The 27,702-nt window shown below is 43.4% G+C and overlaps 2 protein-coding genes across 2 annotated transcripts; one reads left to right on the plus strand and one right to left on the minus strand.

Annotated features, from left to right (window-relative positions):
- Positions 1-21,243, plus strand: Cdc23 (cell division cycle 23). Its single transcript, XM_028762819.1, has 16 exons — positions 1-161; positions 246-318; positions 5,523-5,660; positions 8,567-8,609; positions 9,047-9,152; positions 9,246-9,378; positions 11,373-11,550; positions 11,631-11,728; positions 11,845-11,926; positions 15,377-15,530; positions 15,665-15,784; positions 16,048-16,123; positions 16,474-16,535; positions 17,700-17,778; positions 17,854-17,973; positions 18,189-21,243. The coding sequence occupies exons 1-16, from the start codon at positions 1-3 to the stop codon at positions 18,357-18,359; spliced, it is 1,794 nt and encodes a 597-aa protein (XP_028618652.1). The 3' UTR covers positions 18,360-21,243.
- On the minus strand, positions 19,429-27,702 carry Kif20a (kinesin family member 20A). Its single transcript, XM_028762818.1, has 19 exons — positions 27,577-27,702; positions 26,968-27,149; positions 25,288-25,377; positions 25,079-25,198; positions 24,409-24,547; positions 24,122-24,309; positions 23,912-24,041; positions 23,495-23,689; positions 23,289-23,400; positions 23,125-23,193; positions 22,798-22,941; positions 22,486-22,651; positions 22,077-22,241; positions 21,818-21,957; positions 21,603-21,705; positions 20,855-21,053; positions 20,635-20,726; positions 20,198-20,335; positions 19,429-19,931 (listed from the first exon to the last, which is right to left on the minus strand). The coding sequence occupies exons 2-19, from the start codon at positions 27,127-27,129 to the stop codon at positions 19,617-19,619; spliced, it is 2,667 nt and encodes an 888-aa protein (XP_028618651.1). The 5' UTR covers positions 27,130-27,149; positions 27,577-27,702; the 3' UTR covers positions 19,429-19,616.

Consider the following 27,702-nt stretch of genomic DNA (forward strand, 5'->3'; position numbering starts at 1 on the left):
ATGGCTGCGAATCCTTCGGTAGTCTCGGTGGCAGCGGCCACCACGGCGGTGCCGGGCGTGTCCACTATCGCGGATTTCTCAGACTTGCGGGAAATTAAAAAGCAGCTGCTGCTCATCGCAGGCCTCACTCGGGAGCGAGGCCTGCTGCACAGCAGCAAATGGTGAGAGGTCGGGGTCGGACGGGGCGGCGCTGGATCTCAGCCTCGGGGGCTCGCGTGGCTGATGCAGTTTGTGTGGTGTTCCAGGTCTGCGGAGTTGGCCTTCTCTCTGCCCGCCTTGCCTTTGTCCGAGCTGCAGCCGCTGCCGCCTCTTACAGAGGTAAGGGCGTCATTATAGTGACGTTCCCGCTAACCGAGGGATGTGGCCCAGGGTACTCAGCGCCCTGTCACTGGAGGGGAGCCAGCTGCTCAGTGGGAGTGATGGAGCAGAGACGCCAGCATTTGAAGGGGCCTCACAGGGGAGTTCCTGTGTGGGGGTTGTTTGTGCCTTGGAAGGTAAATATAGTCTCCGCTGTTACTGAAGCTGGAGAGAATTGGTAAACAATTATTGCTTAAGATTTCATCCTTGGTGGAGCTGAATGGATGGCTCAGTGGTTAAGAACCTTTGTTCCTCTTCCAGAGGACCCCAGTTCGATTTCCAGCACCCTCAGGAGGTGTCTCAAAAGCACTTGTAACTTCAGCTCCAGGGGATCCAATACCCTTTTCTGTTCTTTGCAGATAGCCACACATTATACCATACATGTGCTATACAGATATACATGCATACACATAAAAAAGAAATCAAAAGTTCATCCTTATGCTGGAGAGATGGTTCCGTGGCTTGCATGTGCTGTTCTTGCAGAGGACTAGAGCTCAATTCCTAGTACCCGTGGGAGTTGGGAGTTGTTTATGACCTGTAACTCCAGCGCCTGGGACAGGAGAGCCAACACTATCTTTTGACATCTTCCTCTGGCTTGCTTCAGCAAGCACATGCACAATCTACATGAAGACACACATAATTAAAAATAAAATAAGTCTTTTTTTTTTTTTTTAAAGAGGGCTGGAGAGATGGCTCAGCAGTTAGCAGCACTTATTGCTCTTCTAGAGGATCTGAGTTTAATTCCTAGCATCCTCAGGGGCAGTTAACAATTGCCTGTAACAAAGTTCCAGGGGATCCAGTGCCTTCTGGCCTTGGAGGGCACCAGATATGCATGTGATGTACAGACCTGTAAAATTAAGACAATAACAAACCCTTCAAGTCCTTTTAGGTTTTGTAGACAACCTGGACAGTGTTAATAAGACGCATATGAAAAGTTTTTGCAACAGGGTGAAATTATTGTTCTATACATTGTTCTTCATTGCAAAGTTATTAAGAGTATGGGTTTGGGCTGAGCTGTGTCATATGTCTTTAATCTCAGCACTCTGGTCTACAGAGTGAGTTCCAGGACAGCCATATAGAGAAAGCCTGTCCTGAAAATTAAAAAAATAAATTAAAAAAAGCTTTGAAGCTCAAATTAATGACACAGAACAACTTAACCTCTTGGCCCACTATTTCCTTATCTGTGAAATGGGGATAATAGTACCTGTTTTGTGTTGTAGGGAGAATTAAATGGGATAAAAGGTTTAAACTGGGCTTGACGGCACAGGAGCTGGTAGGAGGCTGAGGCCAGAGGATGACAAGTCATGGCCCAAACCTGATCTCATGCAGTTCTGTGTAGCATGTCTGAGGCCCTGAATTCAACTTTCAGCACCTAAAAAGCAGATACAAAATAGAAAAGCTGTACCAGTCACACAGGATTCAGTAAAATTAGCCATTCTTATTAACAGCGCTGGAAGATAGAGTGCTTGTGACTTGCAAATGCATTTTCATCTGTGTTTCAGGCTAGTATCAGTTCTAGTTTCAACACTAGTGTCAGTGTTGGCAGGTGAGTTTTATAAGTTGCAAGCCTTCTGCTGCCGGGTGTGGTGGCACATGCCTGTCTCTAATCATAACACTTGGGAGACTGAGGCAGAAGGATTGCTGGTTTAAAGCCAGCCTATTAAGTAAGTATGCACTCCAACCCCTCCAACGCCCTCCCAAAGGTGACAGCCTTTTTACTTATAGATAAGAATTAAATAGTTTGCAGTTTTCAAGAATATTAAATAAGGCAATGAGGGTAATGTATATTTTTTTAACTTTTTTTTTTTTTTGCTTTTGGTTTTTCAAACCAGTTTCTCTGTGTAACAGCCATGGCTGTCCTGAAACTTGATTCGTAGACCAGGCTGACCTTGAACTCAGAAATCCACCTGCCTCTGCCTTTCCAGTGCTGGATAAAAAGCATGCGCCACCACCCCTGGCTGTACATATATTATTTTTACATGGCTTTTTTTAAATCCCTGTGGTTTGCATTCGTCTTATTGGCCTGTAACTTCTCTGTACTGTCAGGGTGCCTCGGCGCACTGACACTCGCAGCTCTGCTGAGTGAGTAAGCAGCGAGCAGTAGCAAGTGAGAGGGAAGAGGAGCTCAGCACCTGTCTGCTCTCCACACTTCCTGTCACACATCCAAGGAGAGAGGCTGATGACTTGGGTTGGTCTCCTGGACCACGTGGAGGTAGAGAACTGACTCCTGGCTTCTACAGGCATGCTGTGTCATGTATGTGTACACACACTAAATAAATGTAAAATGTGTAGTTCTTAGGAACTCATGTAATGCTTGGGTTTTATAGATATTATAGAACCCTGACCATTTTTTCCTTTTAGGTAGGTATTGGACCTAGGAACTGTGCTAAGCCAGCACTCTAACACTGAGCTATATTGACAGTTCAATTTTTATTTTCATTTTATGTGTGAGAGTGTGTCTGCATATGTGCGTATGCAGCACACACGTGTTCCTGGTGATTGTGGAAGCCAGCAGACATCAGAGACCCTGTGAGCTACCTCTCGGGTGCTGCAATCAGAGTCAGGTCCTCTACGATTGCAGCCAGTCCTTGTAACTGTTGAAGTGTCTCTCCAGCCCCACTCTTTGTTTTAAGAGCCCCACTCTTTGTCTTTAACTGTTGAAGTCTGGGCCTCTCACTGAGGGGCATAGACAGGGCTTAAATGTGCCACTTCCTGCTTCATCAGGAACCTTGATTGAGAAAATGCTTCCATAAGGTTGACTGTAAGGCATTTTCTTAATTAGTGATTGATCAGAGAGGGCCCAGCCCATTGTGGGTATTTCCTTGCCTTGGGATGGTGGTCTTGGGTCCTATAGGAAACAAGTTGAGTAAGCCAGTAAGTAGCATCCTCCATGGTCTCTGCATCAGCTCCTGCCTCCAGATTCCTGCCCTGCTTGAGTTCCTGTCCTCTCTGCTTTTGATGACAATATGGAACTATGAATGAAATAAACCCTTTCCTCTCCAAGTTGCTTTGGTCATGGTGTTTCATCAGAGGAACAGTAACCCTACGATGTCTGAATTTGCTATGTAGACCAGGCTGACCTTGAACTCACAGAAATCTGCCTGCCTCTGCCTCTTGAGTGGTGAGATTAAAGTTGTACACCATTGTGCTCTGTAGTGATCTGAAGATGAAGGGTTTGGATGTGTGACACTTCTACCATGTGTGTGCTCCTTCTACCATGTGGATTCTGGATACCAAACTCAGGTTTCCAAGTGTGGCGACAGGCTCATTCACCCACTGAGCCGTCTTTCTGACTCTGAAGTAGAAATTCAAAGGCTATATAATCCAAGTAATAAAACTCTGAGTTACAAAGGTTTATATATATGAAGAGTTATGGATAATTATATTTTATGTATGTATATTGTCTTAGGGTTTCCATTGCTGTGAACAAACACCATGACCAAGGTAATTCTTACAAGGGACAGCATTTGATTGGGGCTAGCTTATAGATTCTGAGGTTTAGTTCATTATCATCATGGCAGGAAGCATAGCAGCATCCAAGTAGACATGGTCCTAGAGAAGGAGCTGAGTTCTATATCTTGATCTGAGGGCAGTCAGGAGGAGACTGTCTTCCAGGCAGCTAGGAGGAGGGTGTTAATACCAACCCATGCAGTGATACACTTCTTCCAACAAGGCCACACCTCCTAATAGTGCCACTCTGAGCCAAGCACATTCAAACCACTACATATGTTTACCTAGTTTTGCATAATTTTTTGGTAGTTTGCTAGTCTCAAACTTAATACAGATTGGCCTTGGCCTTTATACAATCCTCCTTCTCCTGCCTACTGAGTGCTGAGATTATGTGTAATCTTCTTCTTCTTCTTTTTTTTTTTTTTTTTTTTTTTGGTTTTTCCAGACAGGGTTTCTCTGTGTAGCCCTGGCTGTCCTGGAACTCACTCTGTAGACCAGGCTGGCCTCGAACTCAGAAATCCACCTGTATCTGCCTCCCAAGTCCTGGGATTAAAGGCGTGCACCACCACTGCTCAGCTGTAATCTTCTTTATTTACTTATTGTATATGTACGTGTGTGCACACATGCCGTGTCACATATGTTAAGATCAGAGGAGAGCCTATAGGAGTTAATTCTCTCCATCTACTTCGTGGGTCCTGAAAATTGACTCAGGTTTTCCCGCTTGGCTTGGTGGCAAGTGCTCTTACCTTCTGAGCCATCTTGCTGGCCCCAACAAACTAGTGTGTAGCCTGTGTGTGCCAGGTGGGGGTACTCACCACTAAAGTCATGAGCATGACCTTGTTTCCCTCTCCCTGCCTCTTCCCTTCTCCTTCTCTTGCCTTCCTCACCTCTTCCTTCTCTTTTGACACAGGGCCTCTTGTTGCCTAGGCTGGCCTCAAACTGGCCTCAAACAAATGCTGAGCAGAGCCCTGAGTTCATCCTCCTGCTTTTGCCAAGTATTGGAATTATTATTTGTTTTATTTTTTTTAAGATTTATTATATATATATATGAATACACCATTGCTCTCTTCAGACACACCAGAAGAGGCATCAGATCCCATTACAGTTGGTTGTGAGCCACCATGTGGTTGCCAGGAATTGAACTCAGGACCTCTGGAAGAGCAGTTGGTGCTCTTAGCTGCTGAGCCAGCTCTCCAGCCCCAAGTGTTGGGATTATAGGCATGCACTGGGGTTACGGATGTAGGGTCCTATGTCTGGTTCCTGTGTGGGTGCTGGGTGTGCAAATTCAGTTCATCATGTGTGTGACAGGCACTTTACTCACTGAACCATCTCCCAGACCCCAACTTTTTTTCTTTTTTGAGTCTTACTATATAGTCCTGGCTGTCCCAAGTCTCCACTCCATGGACCAGGTTTGGTTTGAGTTTACAGAGATCTGCCTACCTCTGCCTCCCAAATGCTGGGATCAAAGATGTGCACCACCATGCCAGGCCCCACTTTTTATTTTGAAAAAATACTTTGGGAAAAAAAGTTGTTTGCCATTGCATGTGATTTATTTATTTAAAATACTGTATAAATTATATAAATGCATGTATTTATACATTTTGGGGAGGAGAAATAGTCATCCTTTCCTATATCTCAAAATTAATGAATATCCTTTTGCTAGGTTACCGTTGGCTGTTTGAGACCTAATCACTTACTTAACCTGTGTCTTCTAGGAGGACGCGCAGGATGTGGATGCTTACACCTTGGCCAAGGCCTACTTCGATGTTAAAGAGTATGACCGGGCAGCACATTTTCTGCATGGCTGCAATAGCAAGAAAGCCTATTTCCTGTACATGTATTCCAGATACCTGGTGAGGTCCACTTAAGATGTTGTTCTGCTTTTGGTGAAGCATCTATGTTTAGAACAAAGAGGAAAGTTTTTAATTAAAAAGGAATTAGATACATGGATGTTTTACCCGCATGTATTTGTGCATCATTGGTAGGCCTGGTACCAGCAGAGGCTTGAAGAGGCTGTTGGATCCCCTGAAACAGGAATTTCAGATGGTTATGAGCTGCCATGTGGGAGCTAGGATTTGAACCTGGGTCCTCTGGAGGAGCAGCCAGTACTGTTGACCACTGAGCCATCTCTTCAGCCTTGAAGAAGTTTAGTTTTTACATAGCTAGGCAACAAGTCACCAAGTGAATATACTGAATATTTATATTGTAGTAATGAAAACAATGATGCCAGGCCTGGTGGCACACACCTTTAATTCTAATACTTGTAAGGCAGAGGCAGGCAGATCTTTGTGAGTTCAAGGCTAGTCTGATCTATATAATGAATTTCTAGCCAGCTAGGGTGCCACAAAGACCCAGAGCCAGCTGCCACTGCCAGGTAGCAGTGACACAAACCTTTAATCCCAGGACTTGAGAGACAGATGCAGGTGAATCTTTGAGAGTTCAAGTCCAGCATGGTCTACAGAGTGAGTTCTAGGACAGTACACAGAGAAGCCCTGTCTCGAAAAACTAAAAAAACAGACCAAGACATAGGTAGGATAATTATCAACAGGATGACTGTGTTCTTTGGGTTCTGTGAGGTGCTTTATGAATCAGTACTTGAGAATTGACAAGGTGTGGTCATGTCTATAATTTCCATGCTCTAGATACAGAGAGCTGAGGATCCCAGCACATTTGAGGCTTCTTGTCTACACAGTGACATAGTGAGTGCTAGTCTAGCTAGTGATAGAACCCTAACTCAAAATCAAAATTCCGAAAGCAGGACATGGTGATGCACACTTAGAATCCTAGTATTTGGGATCCCAAGGCAGGAGGGATAAGAGTTTGAGGCCAGTGTGGGCTACATAATATGACTCTGTCTCAAAAACTAAATAATATTAAGGACTCTCCCAAAAAATAGAATTGAGTTGAAAAGCATCGGTTGATTTAAAGTTTTATGAACTCATTTATCACTTGCTTGTAGAGTGTTTATTACTTTATTTCATGGTCGTTAGCATCTTTAATATAAAGAGCAGTGCAGCCTCTTGTGGCAGCACACACCTGTGATCCCAGCACTCTGAAGGCAGAGGCAGGAGTATTTCTCTAAGTTTAAACCCATGGCGATAGTAGTAAGAACCTTTCTCAGATAAACCTAAGTAAATAAATGAGTAAGTGAAAGACAGCAGAGGCAAGTTAATATCATATTTATAATTGTTTGCTTGCTTGTTTTGGGTACTGTGCTGGAACCATTATCATGTGGGTCTCCAGAATGCCAGGCTTACAGGCATGCACTGCCTCATGTGGCCTTTCTTGTTTTTCAATATGTAGCCTGTGCATATAACAGAACTAATTTGGTTGAGTTATGGTAGAAAACCAAGCAGCATTTGCTGAAATTTGGGTGAAATTTTTTACTTAAGGAGAATGTTCTAGTATAAGTATACATGTTCAGGTATCTCCTTTTCTTGAGGCAGTCTCATGTAGCCCAGGCTGACCCTCAACTTGATATTTAGCCTAAAATCATCTTACTCTCTTCTGGTTCTCATCTTTGTGCCTCCCATGTGCTGAGATTGCAGATGTGTGCTCCTGTGTCAGTCCGTGCAGTGCTTCCTGCGTGCTAAGCAAGCATGCATACCAGCTGAGCTGCACTCCCAGCCCCTTCTTTGCTTTAGTCTTTATTATTGCTTTACATTTGCTTACTTGCTTTTTTTCTGTTTATTTTTGGTGGGAGGAATGTCAGCATATGAAGGACAACTTGGGATGTTGGTCTCTCTATCATGTGGATCCCTGAGAATAAAACTCTGGGCATCAGTGTTGGTGGGAAATTCCTTTACCTGCTGAGCCATCTCACTGGCCCCTTTTAATTTTTTTTTTAAATTTATTTTATGTATATGAGTACACTGTAACTGTCTTCAGACACACCAGAAGAGGGCATCAAATCCCATTACACATGGTTGTGAGCCACCATGCGGTTGCTGGGATTTGAACTCAGGACCTCTGGAAGAACAGTCAGTGCTCTTAACCACTGAGCCATCTCTCTAGCTCCTCCTTTTAAATTTTTATTCATTTGCTTATTATTTTGTTTTTTGAGACAAAGTTTCTATGTGTAGCTCTGGCTGTCTTGGAACTCACTGTGTAGACCAGGCTGGCCGAGAATTCACAGAGGTCTGCTTGCCTCTGCCTCCAGAGTGCTGAGATTAGTTTGACTCCTTTTTTCTTACAAAACCAGCATTCTTCATTTGGGATCTCTGATGTTTCTTACCCATTTTGTGTTCTGGTTGCATAAGCTGACTAGCAGGGTGAGCTGGTACAGTCATGGTGGACAAGGCACTCCTCCAACTCAGCTACAGTATCCATTGCTGAGTTTTACCTGAAACAGACTTTTTTCTCCCCAAAAGTACTTTTACTTGATGTTGCAAAATGATTTTTTTTTTCCCTCTCGCATTCTCTCCACACTTACTCAACAGGTATTCTGCTTCCAGTAAGAGCCGCCATGCCCTTCACATTTATTTCTTAGTAGCAGTAAGAGCTCATGGGTTCTCATATGTTTACATATCTGTAATTCATTACTGTATTCCAAGTGTTTGGTGCTCAATTTATTCTATATTCCGTGGGAACACCTGAATGAATGGCTGTTTAGACAGTGGATGTTATTTTGCTTAGACATTAGTTAGTCCTGTAGATAGAATCAAGCTGCTGATATTATAACAAGTCAGACAGTAACAACAAAAACGAACAACAGAAAAACCAAACCCTATTTGTTGATTTCTTTCTTTCCCTCTTACAGTCTGGAGAGAAGAAGAAGGATGACGAAACAGTTGACAGCCTAGGTATGATTTTTTCCCCCGTCTAACCTTTAGACAGAAAAGCTGGGCTGTATGCTTAGAGGCCATAGAGGCCATGCAGGAGCCATAAGTGGACTGCATAGCCTGTGTGGAACGGAGAGATCATGGCTATCTCAGCTACTGCTGTCACCCAGCTCTACCTGAGAGCTGCTGGTGGGAATCGGCCTGTGGGTTTGTTTGCCCCACTTGAATCATGCTTGCTTTCTGCAACTTAAGGTGGAAAATTCTGTTTTAGTTGAAGCTTCTGATTTGTAAACATTGATAACCTAGGACTGTACACCAGCCATCATCTAGAGTAAATGGGTTTTGTGAATGAGTGGGCCATCTAGAGTTACTAGAGGTTGCAGGCATAGTTTTGGTTGATGATAACAGAAATGTGTGTGTGAGAGAGGATGAAAGTGAGCATCCTTTCCTCTCCCCAGGACCCCTAGAAAAAGGACAAGTCAAAAATGAAGCTCTCAGAGAACTGAGAGTGGAACTTAGTAGGAAGCACCAAGCTCGGGGACTTGATGGATTCGGCCTTTACCTGTGAGTGTTACCAGGGCTGTGGGGCTTTCTACTGCACGTTTGTCCTTTTGAGTAGAAGAGACATTCTCAGGCATTAACCTCCCTCTTTCCCAGGTATGGGGTGGTGCTTCGGAAGCTGGACTTAGTGAAAGAGGCCATTGATGTGTTTGTGGAGGCTACTCATGTTTTGCCTTTGCACTGGGGAGCCTGGTTGGAGCTGTGTAACCTGATCACAGACAAAGAGATGGTAAGCTGACGTGAACTTCAGGGAAACCCTCTATAATCTGTGATAATCTCGTGGGGACAAAGAGTGTAACCGTTGTTCATAGCTAGCTCTTTGCTGTTAGTGTTTTTTTGGAACAGCCTGTTATAAAGGCTGACCTGGAGCTCACTAGGTAACTTAGAGTTTATTTAACCTGGTGGTTCTGCCTCCATGAAACCTGGGAGTGTAGGTGTGTACTGTCATGCCTGGCTTTTTGTTTGTTTGAGACAGAGGCTTTCCATGTAGCCCTGGCTATCCTGAAACTCTATGTAGACCAGGCTGTCTCCCAAGCTCTGGGATTAAAGGTGTTTGCCACTCTACCTGCCCTGAAATCTATTTTATTGTCGCTGTCTGTGAGCTTTTGTCCTCCTTCAGTTGTTGATGAAGCAACAACACACTTTTCTTGCTCCTAAAGTGCTAAAGGTGGGCCAGGCATGGCGGTGAATGCCTTAACCCCAGCACCTGAGAAGCAGATCTCTATGGGTTCAAGGCTATTGTGAGCTATATTTTGAATTCCAGGCCAGCCAGGGCTACATTTTGAGATCTTGTTTTAAATACAACAAAAACTGAAAGTGGATCTATTCTTCCCTTCCCCCAATAATTGTTTGTGCTGCCAAGTCAGTGTCTGAAAATGTATCTTTATTTGTATTCACCTTTTTGTCAGACTTTCCTGACCTCACAATATGCAAAAGCAAATTTTTCATCTTGCATGTCAAAATCTCTCTTATCTTGCTTATGAGATGTTTTCTTTTTCCAGCTTGATCAGTATCACTATCAAGGTATCCTGAGTTTTCCTGTGGGGGAGTACACTTGGTGTTGGTCATAGTAGCTGTTAAATCTAGAAGGCTCCAGGACATTAGTCTCCACGCCCCCAAGTCTGTCCCCTTCCGATCCATGGTGAAGCAGTGCCATGTCACTTTTCTGTAGGAGCCCTCCTCTCGGTTGCCCAGCATCTCAGATCTGGATTACTTAACAGCAGATGCTTTCTCTAGCTTCTGCTGTACACTTAAGTTTCCAAGTCATTGTGCACACCATTTCCAAAATTACTTTGTTTAATTCTTAAAAAAAAGATGGGAGGCAGAGGCAGGTGGATTTCTGAGTTTGAGGCCAGCCTGGTCTACAGAGTGAGTTCCGGGACAGCCAGGGCTACACAGAGAAACCCTGTCTCGAAAAACCAAAAAAAAAAAAAATTTTTGTTGCACCATACCAAGCACGTTTTTTTTTTTTTTTACTTTTTTTTTTTTTTTTTTAAAGATTTTATTTATTTTACTTATGAGTACACTGTAGCTGTCTTCAGACACACCAGAAGAGGGCATCGAATCTCATTACGGATGGTTGTGAGCCACCATGTGGTTGCTGGGATTTGAACTCAGGACCTCTGGAAGAGCAGTCAGTGCTCTTAACCACTGAGCCATCTCTCCAGCCCACGTTTTCTTTTTTTTAAGAAGGCCTCTCTATGTAGACCAGACTGGCATCAAATTCATGGCAATCCTCCTGTCTCAGCTTCCTGAGTGCTGGCATTTAGAAAGGAGCCATCTTAAGTCACTTGGGTTGGCAGGCATTTGCAGCAGTTGCTTTTTTTATCTTGTTCTCTGTGGTGATAGAGTTGACTTTCTTTGCATATAGCTTCCTCAAACCAAGCTCCTTTCCTTGTGTTCACCAGTCTTACTGTTACTCTTACCTAGAAGGCTTTCTTTTTTCTCTTTTCCTATTTAGATCCTAATTATTCTCAAGTTTTGTGTGTTTTGCTTGTTTGTTTGTTTGTTTTGTGGGTCTTTTTTTGAAGTCTATCCCACTCGGCCATTCTCTCCTAATTATGCTTGTGAGTCAAACTTAAGTGGGATTATCCTGTATTTATTTGTAGGTGTTCTAATAAAGTTTTAGTGATGAATCCTTTTAGAAAGTAATGATTTTTCTTTGGTGTTCTTTTGGATGAAAGGCCAGATTATAGTAAGTGTTTCCCTCTCTCCTGGTGCCAGCTGAAGTTCCTGTCTTTGCCCGACACCTGGATGAAAGAGTTCTTCTTGGCTCATATATACACAGAATTGCAGCTGATAGAGGAGGCCCTGCAGAAGTATCAGCATCTCATTGATGTGGGCTTTTCCAAGAGCTCGTACATTGTTTCCCAAATTGCAGTTGCCTATCACAATATCAGAGGTGAGTGGTGCATAGGGACAGTGCATGCTGACTGGCAGAGGTGCAGGTAGTTGGGTTTAGACTCTGCTTTCTTTCGGCAGATATCGACAAAGCCCTTTCTATTTTCAATGAGCTGAGGAAACAAGACCCTTACAGGATTGAAAATATGGACACATTCTCCAACCTTCTCTATGTCAGGGTAATTTGTTTCTCTTGATGAAACTCCATATTAGATAATCATGTTTGCACTAGCTAAAGAAGCAGCAGCTTCAGGGTGCTTTCTCAAGCTCACGTGGTCCTCCTCTTTTCTCTCAGAGCATGAAATCTGAATTGAGTTACCTGGCGCATAACCTCTGTGAAATTGATAAGTACCGAGTAGAAACGTGCTGTGTAATCGGTGAGAATTCACTATTTTATTTTTTTTAAGCTCTATCTCTATCTTTATTTTATTTTATGACAGTGTCTCATTATATATAGTTCTAGAACTTGCTGTATAGATCAGGCTGGCCTTGAACGCACAGAGATAGCATGCATTTGCCTCTTGGATGTTGGGATTAAAGGCAAGACAGAGCTGCCAGACTTGACTTTACCTTGTTGTTTTTTGTTTTGTTTTTGAGACAGTAACAGATTGCTGAACTAAGTACAACCATTTATATAGACTGGCCTAAAAGAGTTTTGTTTTTGTTTTTTTTTCTAATTTTAAATTTTATTTACATGTAAAGATGCTTTACTTCCATGATATGCCTGGTATCCATGGAGGCCAGAGGGGAAAAGGGTTGGCACCTTGGAACTGGTGGTTGTGAACAGCCATGTGGGTGCTGGGAATTGAACCCAGGTCCTTTGAAACAGTAGCCTCTGCTCTGATCTGGTGAGCTATTATTACTCCAGACCTATCTTAGAGGTTCTTTGATGAGTGTCTAGCAGATCCCTCTGGAGGGAGTTGGAGTTAACAGCAGTTGTGAGCCTCATGACATAGGTACTAGGTACTAAAAAACAAACTTGGGTCTCTTGCAAAATCAGCATACACTCCTAGCTGCAGAGGCACCTCTCTCTCTTCTCTCTTCTCTCTTCTCTCTTCTCTCTCTCTGTTTTGCTTGCTGTTTGTTTTGTTTTGAGACAGTTGTCTCAGCTTCATGTAGCCTCAGCTTGGCATGTAACCTGTAGAGGATGGCCTTGAACTGCTGATTCTCCCATCACTTCCTAAATGCCAAGATTATAAGCATGTGCTACCCCCCACACCTTTGAGGGAGAATCTTTCTAATAGTTATTCACTGTGTAGCTAAGGATGACTTTGAATTTCTTAATCTCCTGATTACCTCTCCAGTACTGAGATTGCAGGTGAATTCCTTTTTTTTTTTTTTTTTTTTTTTTTAAGCCAGGTTATCTACAGAGCCCTGGCTGCCCTGGGACTGACTAAAGGTCAGGCTGCCTAGAACTATTAGACCTGCTCTGCCTCCTGAGTACTGGTATTAAAGATATGGCTATAATGGGAATAAAACCCTACTGCTTTCTTCTAGGTAAACATGCTTAAATGATCAGATATAGAGTATAAACAGTGAATAAAGTTGATTTCTAATAAAACAAACTAAAATTATTTTAAAAACATACGGAGAGTTTTTTTCTTTGGCTTACCAAAATGAACTCCTTTATGTAACTTCTTCAGATTTTCATTATTTTACTTAATAATATCTCGAGTTTTCTGCAAGTTAATATAATACATACTGAGCCCTCTGTGTTTTGGCTGGCTTATTTGTGTACATATAATTTATACGTAAGGGAAATATTTTGTTTTTTGAGGTGAGGTCTCAGCTATAACCTAGGTTGGGGCTGGGATTTGGTTCAATGGTGGAGTGCTTGCCTTGGTACTGGAGTCATTCTTTAGCACAGATGAATTAAAAAGTAAATACAGGTTGTTTGTTTTCAAAGAAAACCCCTTCAAGTTTCATTAACAGTCTAGTTGGTTCTTTTGGGGGGGTACTTGGTTTTTTTGAAGACAGAGTTTCTCTTTGTATCCCTGGTTGCCCTGAAAAAAGCCATTCTGTAGACCACATTGACCTTGAACTCACAGAGATATGGCTGCCTCTGCCTCTGGAGTGCTGGACTAAAGGAGTGTGCCACCATGCCTGGCTGAGAAAAGCTTTATTGGAACAGTTAGCAAAACCACAGGACTTACTTGTTTTAAGTTCATCATTAAAAGAAACATCATAGTTGGAATCTACCAGCAAAAATATTGTTGTCTGACTTCTTTTAGATAGCGAATTAACTTCCTTCCTTCCTTCCTTCCTTCCTTCCTTCCTTCCTTCCTTCCTTCCTGTCTCTCTCTCTCTCTTTCTCTCTCTCTCTTTTTTTTTTTTTTTATTTTTCAAGACAGGGTTTTTCTGTGTAGCCCTGGCTGTCCTGGAACTCACTCTGTAGACCAGGCTGGCCTCGAACTCAGTAATCCGCCTGCCTCTGCCTCCCAAGTGCTGGGATTAAAGGCATGCGCCACCACTCTCCCGGCTCTCTCTCTTTCTCTCTCTCTTTTTTTTTTTTTTTTTTCCCCTGGCTGCCTAGAACTTGCTGTACAGACCTGCCTGCCATTTCCTCTAAAATGCTGGGATTTAAGGCATTCTCCACCCCTTTGGCCAGCATACTTTTCAGACCATGAGTGTTGTAGCATCTAAAGTAATTTGTTTTGTTTTGTTTTGTTTTGTTTTTGTTTTTCCCGGATTATGTCCCATTGTTTGGTCTACCATATTTTGCTTATTCATTTATGACTCAGTAAGACAGATACCTTTTATACTTGGAATATCTTGTACAACTTCCTAAATCATTGTCTTTTCACAAACAGTAGTATAGACATGCAGGGAGGAAACTCAGAGCTCTACTGCAGTCCTTTTGAGAAATGCCTTTTAAGTCTAGGTTTAAAACAGTATAGTTTAGAACCACTAATCTAAACAAAAATCAGGTTGGGTGTGGTGGCACCTGTCTTTAATTCCAGCTCTTGGAAGGCAGAGGTAGGCTGATCTCTGTGAGTTGGAGGCCAGCTTTGTCTATAAAATGAGTTTCAGGACAGTCAGGGCTACATAGAAACACTGTCTTTGAAAAATCAAAAAATAAAATCAATAAACAAAAATTATCAATCTAAAGCACGCTTAGAAAATTATTATGTTACAAAAATGTATATAAATGTTTTATCTAGCCAGATGATGGTAGCCCATGCCTTTAATCCCAGTACTTGGGAGGCAGAGGCTGGTGGATCTCTGTGAATTTAAGGACAGCCAAGGCTATACATTGAAACCCTGTCTTAAAAAATGAAACAAGCCCAGCGGTGGTGGTGCACGCCTTTAATCCCAGCACTTGGGAGGCAGAGGCAGGCAGATTTCTGAGTTCGAGGCCAGCCTGGTCTACAGAGTGAGTTCCAGGACAGCCAGGGCTACACAGAGAAACCCTGTCTTGAAAAAACAAAACAAAACAAAAAAACAAAAATGAACAAAAGAAAAAAACAAAAAAAACCAAGAAACTGTTATCCTAATGAAATAAAGAAATGAAAGGAACAGTTTTTAAATTTTTTATGCTTATTTAAATATTTGTTTATTTTATGTTTATTAGTTTTTGCCTGTATGAATATATGCATGTACTAGTACAAAAAGAGGTCAGAAGAGTAGGTCAGATCTCCTGGCACTGGGTACAGGGGTTGCCAGCTGCCATGTTGGTGCTGGGAACTGAACCTGGATCCTTTGGAAAAGCAGCCAATATTAAAACCACTGAGCCATTCTCCAGCCCGTTTGAGGGGGTGGGGGGAGGCAGACAGACAAACAGACAGACTAGGGATCATCTTGTTTTATTTTGTTTTTTTTTTAATCAGGTAATTATTATAGCTTACGCTCCCAGCATGAGAAAGCAGCTTTGTATTTCCAGAGAGCGCTAAAGTTGAATCCTCGGTACCTTGGCGCCTGGACACTGATGGGGCATGAGTACATGGAAATGAAAAACACGTCTGCGGCTATTCAGGCTTACCGGTGAGCATCCAGTAGGGTGGGCAGGGGTGAGTGGATCTGATCCCCACGGTGGTGGGGCCCTCTTGTTAGTAGTCTCTGTGTTGCTAACTTGAATTCTTTTGCCATGTAACTGGCCTGCTCTGTCTGTTTCTTAGACATGCCATTGAGGTCAACAAGAGAGACTACAGAGCTTGGTATGGCCTTGGGCAGACCTACGAAATCCTCAAGATGCCATTTTATTGTCTTTATTACTATAGACGGGCCCACCAGCTTCGGTAAGTTGGTTACTGGACAATGTGGGAAGGGTTGATAGGATACCATCTCTCTCTCTCTCAGACCTAAAGGGTATGGTTTGGTCATCTTTACTAGTGGGTTTATAGGATAATTATAAACATAAAGTAATTAAATGAGACGTTTTGTTGAAGAGCAGTCCTTTCATAGATTTGGAATAGCATGGAAATAGTAGGGACCAATCTTTGAGTTGAAGACTTGAGGTATTAGTAAATCTTTGCTCTGACAATGTTATTCTTTTTCATAGTCCCAATGATTCTCGAATGCTGGTTGCCTTAGGAGAATGTTATGAGAAACTCAACCAACTAGTGGAAGCCAAAAAGGTACCTTAACTTACAGCCTAGCGAATGTGAGCAGAAACCTGCTGTTTAAAGGGGTCGTGGGTGTATATACTGTGGTTTTGTTTGTTTTGTTGTTATTGTTTGTTTCTTTTCTGTATTCTGATCTATGTGTATGGAAAAATGAATATTTTGTAGCTACAGAGTATAAAAAGAAATGTAGGTTGAAATTATCAGTATGGATATCTGTATGTAGCCTGGAACTATTACCATTAGGAAAAAAGCTCGCCTTCTGCAAGCCTGAATTTCTAGAAGGCTCGCATGGCCTTAGCACTAATGTGGTGAATTGTTGCACATGAGCAGTCGTCTGAAGTGCTCTATTTACTCTTTGACAGTGTTATTGGAGAGCATATGCTGTGGGAGATGTGGAGAAAATGGCTCTGGTGAAGCTGGCCAAGTGAGTGAATGCTTGGGATCCTTAGGCCTGTTTTCCTGAGGCCGTGATCACATACGAGTCTGCGCATGGAGGGGGTGTGGAGATGCTGGGTTGGCTTGCTTTTCTTTTTTCTCTCCCATGTTGTAGACAAACCCAGGGTCTTACCCATGCTAGATATGGAGTTATAGTGTAGCCCTAGGCTCTTGACTATAGAGAGTGCCACTTCACCTTGAATTGGAAATAGATTTTCTATTAGGCAAGAGATGAAAAATGAATTAAAAAAGACAGGACTAGACTAGCAGTGTGGTTCAGTGGTTGAGGACTTGCCTGTGTGCATGGGAGGACTGCCCGGAAGTAGTCAGTCATTTGGTAAAGTTCTCATTCTCACTGGTATTAACAGGAAATTTTTGCAAGGGTATATTATCTAACTGTCCAGTTTAAGTTAACTACTTTTTTATAAACATTTTTTAAATTGTGTGTGTGTGTGTGTGCATGTGTGTGTGTGTGCATGTGTGTGGGAGTCAGTTCACTCCTCCCACTATGTCCTGGGAATTGAATGCTTCTAATAGGCTTCTCTTCAAGTGCCTTTATCTGTTGATAAGGGCTGCCTCACCAGCCCTTAATAACTAATTTGTTGTTGGTGGTTTTTTTGGGTTTGTTTGTTTTGTTTTGTTTTGAGACAAGTTCTTACTCTGTAGCCCTGGTTAAGACACCTGTCACTTTTTTTTAAATTGATTTTTGGGAATCTCACATCATGCATCCCAATTGCATTCACTACTCAGTCCTCCCATGTCTGTCCTCCCTCCCTATGATACCCCCACCAAAAAAAAACCCCAAAGTCTATTTTCTGTTATTCATATTCTCACTGGAGCCTAGTCAACTTGCAGTGGCCAGTCCTCTGCCAAGGAAAGCTAAGTTCTTCAAGAAAGAGTTTCTTTCTATAGCCATGGCTATTCTGGAACTCACTCTGTAGACCAGATTGGCCTCAAACTCAGCCTTAAAGGCATGTGTTATTAAATTCAGCTCCTATACTTGGTGGGCACTGATAGTCTTTTGGGACTCAATGTGTTATTTATGTTAAAATGTACTTGTTTACCTCTCATTTCTGATTTTAATTACATCTTTTTTTTTAATTTCTAACTTGCTTTGTGGCCTGACTTATTTAAAGCTCAATTTCTTTTGTAGGCTTCATGAACAGTTGACTGAGTCAGAGCAGGCTGCCCAGTGTTACATCAAATATATCCAAGATATCTATTCCTGTGGGGTATGTGTCAGAGCATGAGAGCCGTGTCACCAACGGGTCCTTGTCACCTCAGTGACGCCTGCTTCCCTTATCTAGGAGACAGTGGAGCACTTGGAGGAGAGCACGGCCTTCCGCTACCTGGCCCAGTACTACTTTAAGTGCAAGCTGTGGGATGAAGCTTCAACTTGTGCCCAAAAGTGCTGTGCATTCAATGACGTGAGTATTAGATCTTAGGGTGTATGTTTTAGGTCTTCTCCATGGTGTGTAGGGAAGCTTACTTTGACCTGTGGAAGTCATCTGTCGAACAGTACCTTCTGAAAAAGGGGCAGAACTCCTTTTATTTGTAAGGAATGATCTGAACAGTATTTTAATAATCATTTTTTTGAGACTAGCACTGAATATATTTTGAAACAGCTGTGACTTTGTTTCAGACCCGGGAAGAAGGTAAGGCCTTGCTCCGCCAGATCCTACAGCTGAGGAACCAAGGGGAGACACCCACCTCTGACACGCCTGGTACCTTTTTCCTCCCTGCCTCACTGTCTGCAAACAACACTCCCACACGCAGAGTTTCTCCACTCAACCTGTCTTCAGTCACACCGTAGTTGACTACTCTCACGTCAGCACATTGCTAGACCAAGATTAAACCTTACCTCCAGTAAAGAACACCACATCTGTTTCCAAGGACCTAAGTAAGCTCTTCTTGTTATCTAGACAGAAACAGCCTGAGGGACAGCCTATGGAACCACCTTCAGAGGCAGGCAGAAGTATGGCGGGGGACAGACCGTCTTGTGCCAGCCAGCAATGTTCCCTAATATTCAGAATGGCCAGTCTTGGCCTTCCTAGTCTCTCCACTTCCTCTAAAGGGTCAGTGCTGCTGAGTGGGGTAAGCAAAGGAGATTCTCATGCTTGTCCTCTACAAGCAGGGAGGTCATCTTTGAACAATGACTTTCTCTAAGACAGTGTTTCTCTGTGTAGCCTAGCCTGGGGCCTTTCTGCCTTACCTCCCTAGTGATAGGATTACAGGCGTATGCCATGAGGCCTGGCTAGAATGACCTTTATTTTACTGAGAGTCAGAGATTAGGTTTAAATAGAGTGGAGCTCTCCATATGATCTTGTGGAGAGTTTTTAAAAGAAGCCTTCTAAAAGCCTTCCAAGTGAGAGTCTCAGTGAGCATCAGCTGTGGCTCACATTGAGGGCCGGATGGCGACAGCATTAACTATAGATACCTGATGAGAGCCACACATGGAGACAACTCCATGGACATTTTTGAAAGGAACTTTTGATATTTTTTTTTAACTCTCCAAAAAAAATACTTGGTTTTTCAACCTTATCTGAAGGAATCATCCTGTTTTTATAGGTTTTAGATACCCTTGATACTATGTGTTTTGGATCTAGCCTTCCTCTTGTACTCAGAACATTTTATATCCCTTTTAATGGAAGGAACATGAGCTGGGTGCGGTGGTGCATGTCTTTAATCCCAGCGTAAGGCAGATGGATGTTTTGACTGAGCTATCCAAGCCCTTTGGATATCCAGCACTGAACTCGTTTCCTAATATGCATTAGGCTGGCTGGTTCCCACTGCTGTCCCTGTCCAAGGGTTCAACAGGCCAGATGGTATTTATATCAATTTTCTGTCCCCCTTTTTATATTTTTCTAAATTTGGAATCCAAATAAAAGCATAAACAATGTCTTTATTTCATATAATATTTGTGCATGAAAAAACTCAAGATTATAATAAGTGATTATAATACAGTAATTCTGAATACAGTTCTGGGTATATGCTGAAGCTTACAAAGAGACTTATCAGCTAAGCAGCTGACCAGCCTCAGGGAAACACATGCATCTTCATCCCCACAACGTTAGTATTTTTTGCCAAAGGGAGATTTGAGTAAAGGAGAGTGCCGTGAGCGCAAGATCCGTGCATAAGGGCCGCTGTCTGTTGAGCTTTGGCAGGTAGGTGTTCGGGGAAGTAAGTTTCGCAGGAATGGTTTCTTTCCTGGGGGTTGATGATTTGGCTGCTGGTTTTCCTGGTTTGCTCCCAGCCGCTTTTTGGCAGAAGCTTGGCCTTGGAGCTTCAGCACCGTGTGGTACTGCTCAGCGATGCAGGCTGCCTTCTTCTGAAGGTCCAGTCTCACCAGCATCATGTTGTTCTGCAGCTCAGCCAGGGTCTGGTTCTAAGAATTAAAGTTAGAGAAACATAATTATTAGGTATCAAGTGCCATGTTTTGCATACATTTTTATTGATCATTTTAAGACATCTGGTGTCTTAAAATGGTGCATCTGGAGCTAATGAGAAATGCTATAGCCATAGCTTAGTGGCATAGTGCCCATTTAGCATACAGAAAGCCCCAGGCTTTATGACATTAGCTTTATTTTTTTTCCGCTGTTACATCTTTTTCTTCTCAGTTTCCCCCTCACAGGGTCACTAGGTTGCCCTCACCTGTTTGATTAAAATGTCATCGCAGTTGGTTAATGCTTGACGAAGTTTCCCTGCTTCGGTGCTGTGGCAACAGGCTCTTTCTGCCGACTGTAGAGATTGCCCTAGTTCCCGGAGCTCTGCCCGTAGCAGCCTTATATTCTGAAAGAATAGGAACCAGATTGTGGCCAAAATCAACCACAGCAACCACCTGAAGACAGACTTAGGAAGGCTGGAGGCTGGTGAGGGCACTTATCAAGCTTGAGTTAAATGTAGGAACCCATATGGTAGAGAGAACCATTCTACTGTCTTCCACAACACTACATACATACAAATAAATAAATAAGCAAAAATGGACTGGCTTTCATTCCTCAGGACTCTTGGCACAAAAACAAAACAAAAAACCCACCGTATTTTCAAAGCCCCGATAAAGGGCTTTGAAACAGATTAATGTTAAATACCTTCTGGCCCTCCTCTAACTTCTTATCCACATCAATGATGAAAGGCTTGGCTGTGGGTGGTGGTTTTAACATTTGCTGATACTTCTGTAGCTCTGAGAGGAAACACAGAGTACGTAGTTAACGTGTAGTGCATGGGTAAGCGATGGGGTCAGGACAGAGTTTGAGTGCCAGCTCTCCCTCATCCACTTCCACTGTCAGGCTTCCTGCCTTCCTTCCTCACCTTCAGTGGTAGAGCTTAACTCTGTTTTGCATTGCTCTAGTTCAGCTTTAACTTCCTGGAACTGCTGAGTGGAGGCAGAAGCTGCCAACCTTTGTGACCGACGGAGGGACAATTCACACCCCCCTGACTGTTGTGCCACTGGCTGCTGTTTGGCTTCCTGCAAGAGAGTTTCTAGCTCTTCAATTTTTCCATCTCGCTCCTAAAAGGGAAACAGAGAGCACAATTCTGTCCAGGGTCAGACAAATACCAAAGGACCAGACTAACAAAACAGTCTTAACATTTAAGCTAACATTAGCCTATAGCACACTTTCATGGTGAACTCATCCCTGAATTTAAACTCAATAGCTGCAAGACACTAAGGGAAATTAATAAAAATTAATCATATTATATATTACTGTTCTTCCTAGAGTTTATAAAACTTATTTTGATGTCAGCCTGGTCTACATAGGAGTTTGAGGCTGGCCAGAGCAACAATTTTGAGTGAGACCCTATCTCAGAAATCCGTAAGATGCTGGCAATTGCGGTGGTAGCGGTGGTGTGTACCTTTAGTCCCAAGCACTTGGGAGGCAAAGGCAGGTGGATCTCTGAGTTTAAGGCCAGCCTGGTCTAAAGAGTGAGTTCCAGGACAGCCAAACTGTCTTGAAAAACCAAGCCAACCAAACAAAGTAAAAATAATAGATTTGTTTGTCTCAGCCCCCAAGCGATGAAAGCCCGAGAGGTTATTGAGACTGGTTGGGGGCAAACGCACCTGAATCTGTTCTTGGTAGAAAGTTGTCAGTGATTCCTTCAGGATCGTTAGCTTCTCCTCGTACAGTTCCTCCAACAGTTCCTTTTGAGTGTCCAAACGCTCACTGTCAGAAAAGGGTAGTGAGGATCCTGAGGAATGAGGCTGGGGAGCAGAGCCTACACACCCTTTGCTGTCCCTGTCACAGGGGCCTGGGCTACGAAGCCACCCAGTGGTACCTGCACCACTGCTCCCGTTGCTGCATCTGTTCCACCATCTCGTTGCAAATTTCCTCCCGGAGCTGTATCTCCAGCTGCAGCTTTTCTTGTCGTTCTTTTAAGAGTAGTGCTTTCATGGCTTCCACGACCTGTAGTAGCTCCTAGAAGACGGCATCTGTTAGGCCTCTTGCACTCTTTACAGAGGCCCAAATCCACCTGGACACCTCGTGGGAATGTGCAGCCATCAAGCTGCTACGCTAGAGCTGCCCGGTATCCTTACCTCCTTGCCATACATGGAGATGTCAGCCTCGTCTTCAGGACTGTCCTCAAGTTCTGAGTCCACTTTGCCCTCTTTCTTTAAGCCAGGGGACACCTGAAGACTGTGCTCCTTGATGAATGAATGCAGGGATGGGATTCCGAGGTGCACAGGTGGGGCATGCACAAGCTAGAGGAGGGAGAAAAATCTTAATTGATTTCTTAATACCCAAGAGCTATTTGAAGATCGCCAGTCCTGCTGGGTGGTTGTGACCCATGCCTTTAATCCCCAGCACTGTGGATGGAGAGGCGGGTGGGTCTCAGCCTGGTTTAACAGTTCTAGGACAGCCAGGATTACACAGTGAAACACTGACTAAAAACAAAAAAAAAATTGCTAGTCCAAAGAAAATGCAGTCGTGTGTACAGTGTCTCACCTGGCTGGCCAGGGCTGAGAATTTGGCTGCATGAAGAGTCTCGTCGTAAGTAGACGCACAGGGGTTCACATTGACAATCATACAGGAGCGACCTCGCCCTGTGAAGAAGCCTTGGAACACACGAGTCAACTTGCTGTCACGGAAAGGAATCAGGTTCTGCTTGGACCTTGCACAGAATCAGATAAATAGCATTGTGAATATAACCACAGTCATTGGCAGAGGGGTGTGTGTGTGTGTATCCAGGCACCACCCTCAGTGCTGACCTGGAACTGAGCAAATGGCCAGCCCAGGCCACCCCAGCCTACAGCTTACCGGTTCTGTTGATTCTGTCGCAGGGCAGCAATACAGCGGCCCAGGGTATGCAGAGAGGTGTTAATGTTTCCTGCCTCCTTTAGCCGCTCACCACTTTTTTGATGTTTGCAGCGCTCTGAGCCAGCCAGATCACAGAGTGACAGTCTGGAGTAAAGCACAGGAGCTAATATAAGGGACTCATAGTTTATTATATAATTCCTCTAGGGGAAGGGCCTATCAAGTTGTTTGTATCAAAAGAAGGAAAAGAGCAAATTCCTTTGAGAAGTTCCCTTCTGCGCCCATAACCACATGGCCAAGATGATCACGTTTCTAAGTGGGAAAACTTACTCACTGATCTTGGGCACTATATCCCCTTCTCCCTGAAGGTGCAAGATTCTGATGGAGAAGATGCTGTGACTGAAAAGGAAAAGGGAAAAAAATTACTCTATATATTCTATGTTCAGGTAGAAGGCTAAAGCTTTCTAGACATAGAGTCAGTTCTCACAACTTACCTGCGGCTAGAGTGTTGGTTCATGTGGGTGCTGGCAAAGCTCTGGTTCTTACGACCCACTTTCAAAAGTTTCCAGGCTTCTTCAACATCACGAACATGAATCCAATTGAGGTCTGGAGTCAGAGAGTAAGGTGGGAACACTTGGACCTCTTCTAATTTCCCCACATCCCTCCAAGTTTCCTACCAGCCTCCTCTACCTTTGCATACCTTTCACGTAAGGATTGCCGTTCTGATCCTCACACAGCCGCAGTGTCTGTCTCTTATGCTGATGGCTAGGTGGTTCTAGCAGGTCATAAAGCAATTCATTGTAGATCTCAAAGAAGGAGACCCACACAGAGAAGCGAATGTCTTCTGGAACACTTACTGGGACAGTGTCTGGCTGTGCCCATAACTGACTTGTTTCTGTGAGAAAACCCAAAATGTACACGTCCATCATTAACCATGCATGGAACATTCCATCTAACTTTGATCTATAGGAACTTGGAATGAAGTTCCAGTTGCAGTCTCTGAACTATACTTCTTATAGCTGTTGGGAATAAATAGGGAGTGGGGTCTTTTCCCCCATCACCCCTCCACCTCCACCCCCCCAACTGCCCACTCATAGAGCTCGCTCATGGTACATACCATCTAGCTGGCTACTGCTGGTGAACTGACTGGTGGAAGACAGCCCAGCAACACCGCTGTCAAAGCTGTTGCTGGCACCTATCCGACTTTCAGTGTGGACACGTTTCTTCAAAGAGGTAGACAGCTCCTCCTGAAGGGGCATAGAGAGAAGATAAGCACCAATCTTTTCTAAAATCTGTACTATTTATCCCAACTTCATGAGCACTTCACCTCTTGGAGGCCTCCAATTAGCAAGGATAGCTTCTTTATTTCCTCCTGTCGAATCTGCTTGCTGTCTAGCCAGATTACCTCATTGGACAACAAGGGCTTCAGATCAGGTGTTGGATGAAGTTGTCCTTGGAGACTATTAAAGATGAGAGCCAGGGACTGGGGCAGGATCCCTGCATCCTTACTAGTACCTGGAACAATATTAACAATAAGATCTTTTACTCAAGGCATCAAAAGGAAAGACAACCTTACAATGCCAGTTGGCGATCCTGCTGCAGCTTACTACTAACCTTGAATTGTGTAGGTTTTCCCCGAGTTGGTGACTCCATAGGTGTATATGAGCCAGTTCTGCCCTTTGAGTACATCTTTCACCATCTCCTTCATGGTCAGGTTGAAGAAGGACACCTGTCCCACTTCTGGCCCAAATATCTAGAAACAGACCCATTTCTCAGAGGCCACATTGCATCTGCCATCTGTCTCCTGGGCAGGACTAGTAGATATAACCCTCCTCTGGACACAGCTCACAAGCAGGTTTTCCTGATGGATTCCAGTTGTGTCTAATAAAGACTCCCATCACCCCCTGCTAGTACAGTTCATCCAAATTAAATAGTTAAGGAATGCTGTAAGTACCTGTGCACACACACGGGGTTGTAAGCATGGGTTTGGAGATGGTAGATCCAAATCCCAGTTCTGTCTTTACCACTAACTAGCTCTATAGCTTCAGAAAATCACCGCCACTGTAATATGTGCCATAGTATTCTTATCAGGGAGAAGAAGAGTGATAGTAGTCACATCAGTGGTAGTTCATGTGCATAAAACTATCCGACACATTGACTTGCACATAAAAAGTTCTTGAAATTATAGATACACACATGTAAAGAACTCGCACTCAGAAATCTAAGGTAGAAATAAATTTCCCCCTAAATGTTAGGACTTTGTTCATACATCAGAATTGCATACCTGGGAAAAGGTGAATTTGTGAGTGGCCTGACCAATTCCCCTCTCATTACTCTTCAAGGCAAAGGAGTCTTTGGGTGCCTGTAGCAGGAGGGTTTCTGTATTCTCAATACAGACACAGCCCTGAGAAGGTAGAAAGCAGACACTGATAGAGTAAAGCAGCATTCCTGGGGAGCCTCCTTCGTGCTACAACAATCCACCTTAAATCCTACCTGATCTTCCTGTCGGTCCAACTCAGAAGTTAAGAATGGTCTGATTCGAAGGTAAACTTTCATCTTTTCTGCAGTGTCCTCCAATGGAGCCTGTAACAGATTCCAGAGTTAACCTGTAACCAGGACAAACAGCCTAGATCCTAGGAAGCATGCTATCACTCCTTCATTCTGTGTAAAGTGGTCCTGTGCAGCTCTTCTTTGGTTCCACACTCATTCTCGCTCACATGAACTTTGTTACCCTTCCCAGTTCAACACTGCCCTGCAGTCCTGGCTTGCTGTATCAGTGAGCTGAGTTAGAATGGGTTGTTTGAAAATCACCACAGACCAGGTATGGTGGTGTGTGCTTGTAACCTCAACACCCAGTAGATAGGGGGAGCAGAAACTCAAAACCAGCCTTGACTACAAATACTATCTCAAATAATTTTTGTTTGTTTCTGTTTATGAAGGTGTTAAATCCACTGGAGTCTGGAGTTACAGGCAGTTGTGAGCCATCCAGCATTGGTGCTGTGAAGCTAAGCTGGGTCATCTGAAAGAACAGGAGGGGCTCTTGGCCCTGAGCCATCTTTCCAATTCTGATAAATACAATTTTTTTTCCAAAGCACAGTAATGAAAATTGAGTAAGATGTCCCCTATCATATGTACAAATAATAATAATAAATAACAATAGATATGCATTTCATCATTTAGTAGTTAGGAGACCATGAACAAGTTCTGAGTGACTTGAAGAATGAAGTTAAATAGTAACCACTCCATTTATTCAGCAGATATTTAGAGACTGTCTCTGTATTCCCAGTCTAAATAGTAAAAATGAGCCGGGCGGTGGTGGCACACGCCTTTAATCCCAGCACTCGGCAGGCAGAGGCAGGTGGATTTCTGAGTTCGAGGCCAGCCTGGTCTACAGAGTGAGTTTGAGGACAGCCAGAACTACACAGAGAAACCCTGTCTTGAAAAACCAATAATAATAATAATAATAAAATAAATAAATAAAATAAAATAAATAGTAAAAATGCACTGCATCTAGTGGACAGAGGCCCTTAACCCTACTAAACATCTTGCCAAGCATAAGGGCAGCCCCTCCAAAAAAGGTCTAGCTCCAAACATCAACAGTGCTATAACTGAGAATCTTTGGCCTTGCAAAAGAAAGACTAAAGCAATGGCAGCTACGATTATGAATGAAGCAAGAATTCCATTCTACCTACTTCAGGCCACCACGATTCTCTGCAAATAATTGTATGTGGTGCGCTATGTGAACCTAAACATACTAAACATGCACTCCCACATCCTCCATCCTTAATAGCCTGGATACTAGAGAAATATTTTCCCCAACTGAAAGCATGGTGCAATTGCAACTGAGATATTTCATGAATATAATGCCAATAGTATTCTTATAGGTACAGACTTTTTCATTTGTTTTACCCTATTTTTTGTATTGGTTTTTCAAGATATGGTTTCTCTGTGTAGTCTTGGCTGTCCTGGGATTCACTTGGTAAATCAGGCTGGCCTTTAAATCAGAGATCTGCTATTTCTGCCTCCCAAGTGCTGGGATTAAAAGTATGTCCTTAATTTTTAACTGATCTCATTTCTTCAGTATCACTGGCCTTTGATGTCATACTACCTTGTATAAATAACTGTGAAGCTGAAGATAGCACTTTCTGCCCCTAAGCCACTCAACTCCTTTACCTGTTTGTCCTCCAGAGAGGCGGAGATGACAGAGCAGTCTGACAACAGGTCCTTTCGGACCACAGACCTCAGATCTGCAGCTGTAGATTCTAACACGGGAGAGTCTACAACATCCTCATCAGAGAGTAAGCCCGCCGGCGGAGAAAGTATCCCGTGAGACATGACAGGCAGTCAGTGTATGTCTAAAAAGAGACAAGAGTAGATGGGTAGAATATTATCGCACAAAAACTGCAAACCTGTAGGTTAAAAACAGTCCCTTGGTAAGGGAGATGTCCTTACTTTGGACACTGGGTCGAAACTATACACCTATATACCATTATCAGCCAAGGTGAAGGGAATGAGAACAACTAATACAGCCCGAAATTCCATTTCTGTAGGTAAATAGGCACGGAGAGATATCTGGCTCTAAAAGCAGAACAGAAGGCCATGCTCCACGTAGGCTGTCTACAGGCCCGCCAGTGTAAGTGTTTCAGGATCCCAAAGGTACTTTTCCAACCTCACTCCAAAGACCACGAGAACTCGGGTATTATGGAAAACACTGGAACCTTCTGAGGACTATGACACGCAAGAAACAGCTGATAACCGGAGTTCCAGCCCAGTTGCACTCACCCGAAGACAGTCTGCCTCGCTGCTTCTCTAATCCCAGCTTCTACCCAGGGGCGAACCAAGATTCCTGCTACCAGAGAGCACAACTCCGCCCACGAGGAACAGCTTTGTTCCCCCATACAATGTTTT

The sequence above is a fragment of the Grammomys surdaster genome, unplaced genomic scaffold, assembly GCF_004785775.1.
Source record: "Grammomys surdaster isolate TR1022 unplaced genomic scaffold, NIH_TR_1.0 135, whole genome shotgun sequence".
NCBI lineage: Eukaryota > Metazoa > Chordata > Mammalia > Rodentia > Muridae > Grammomys > Grammomys surdaster.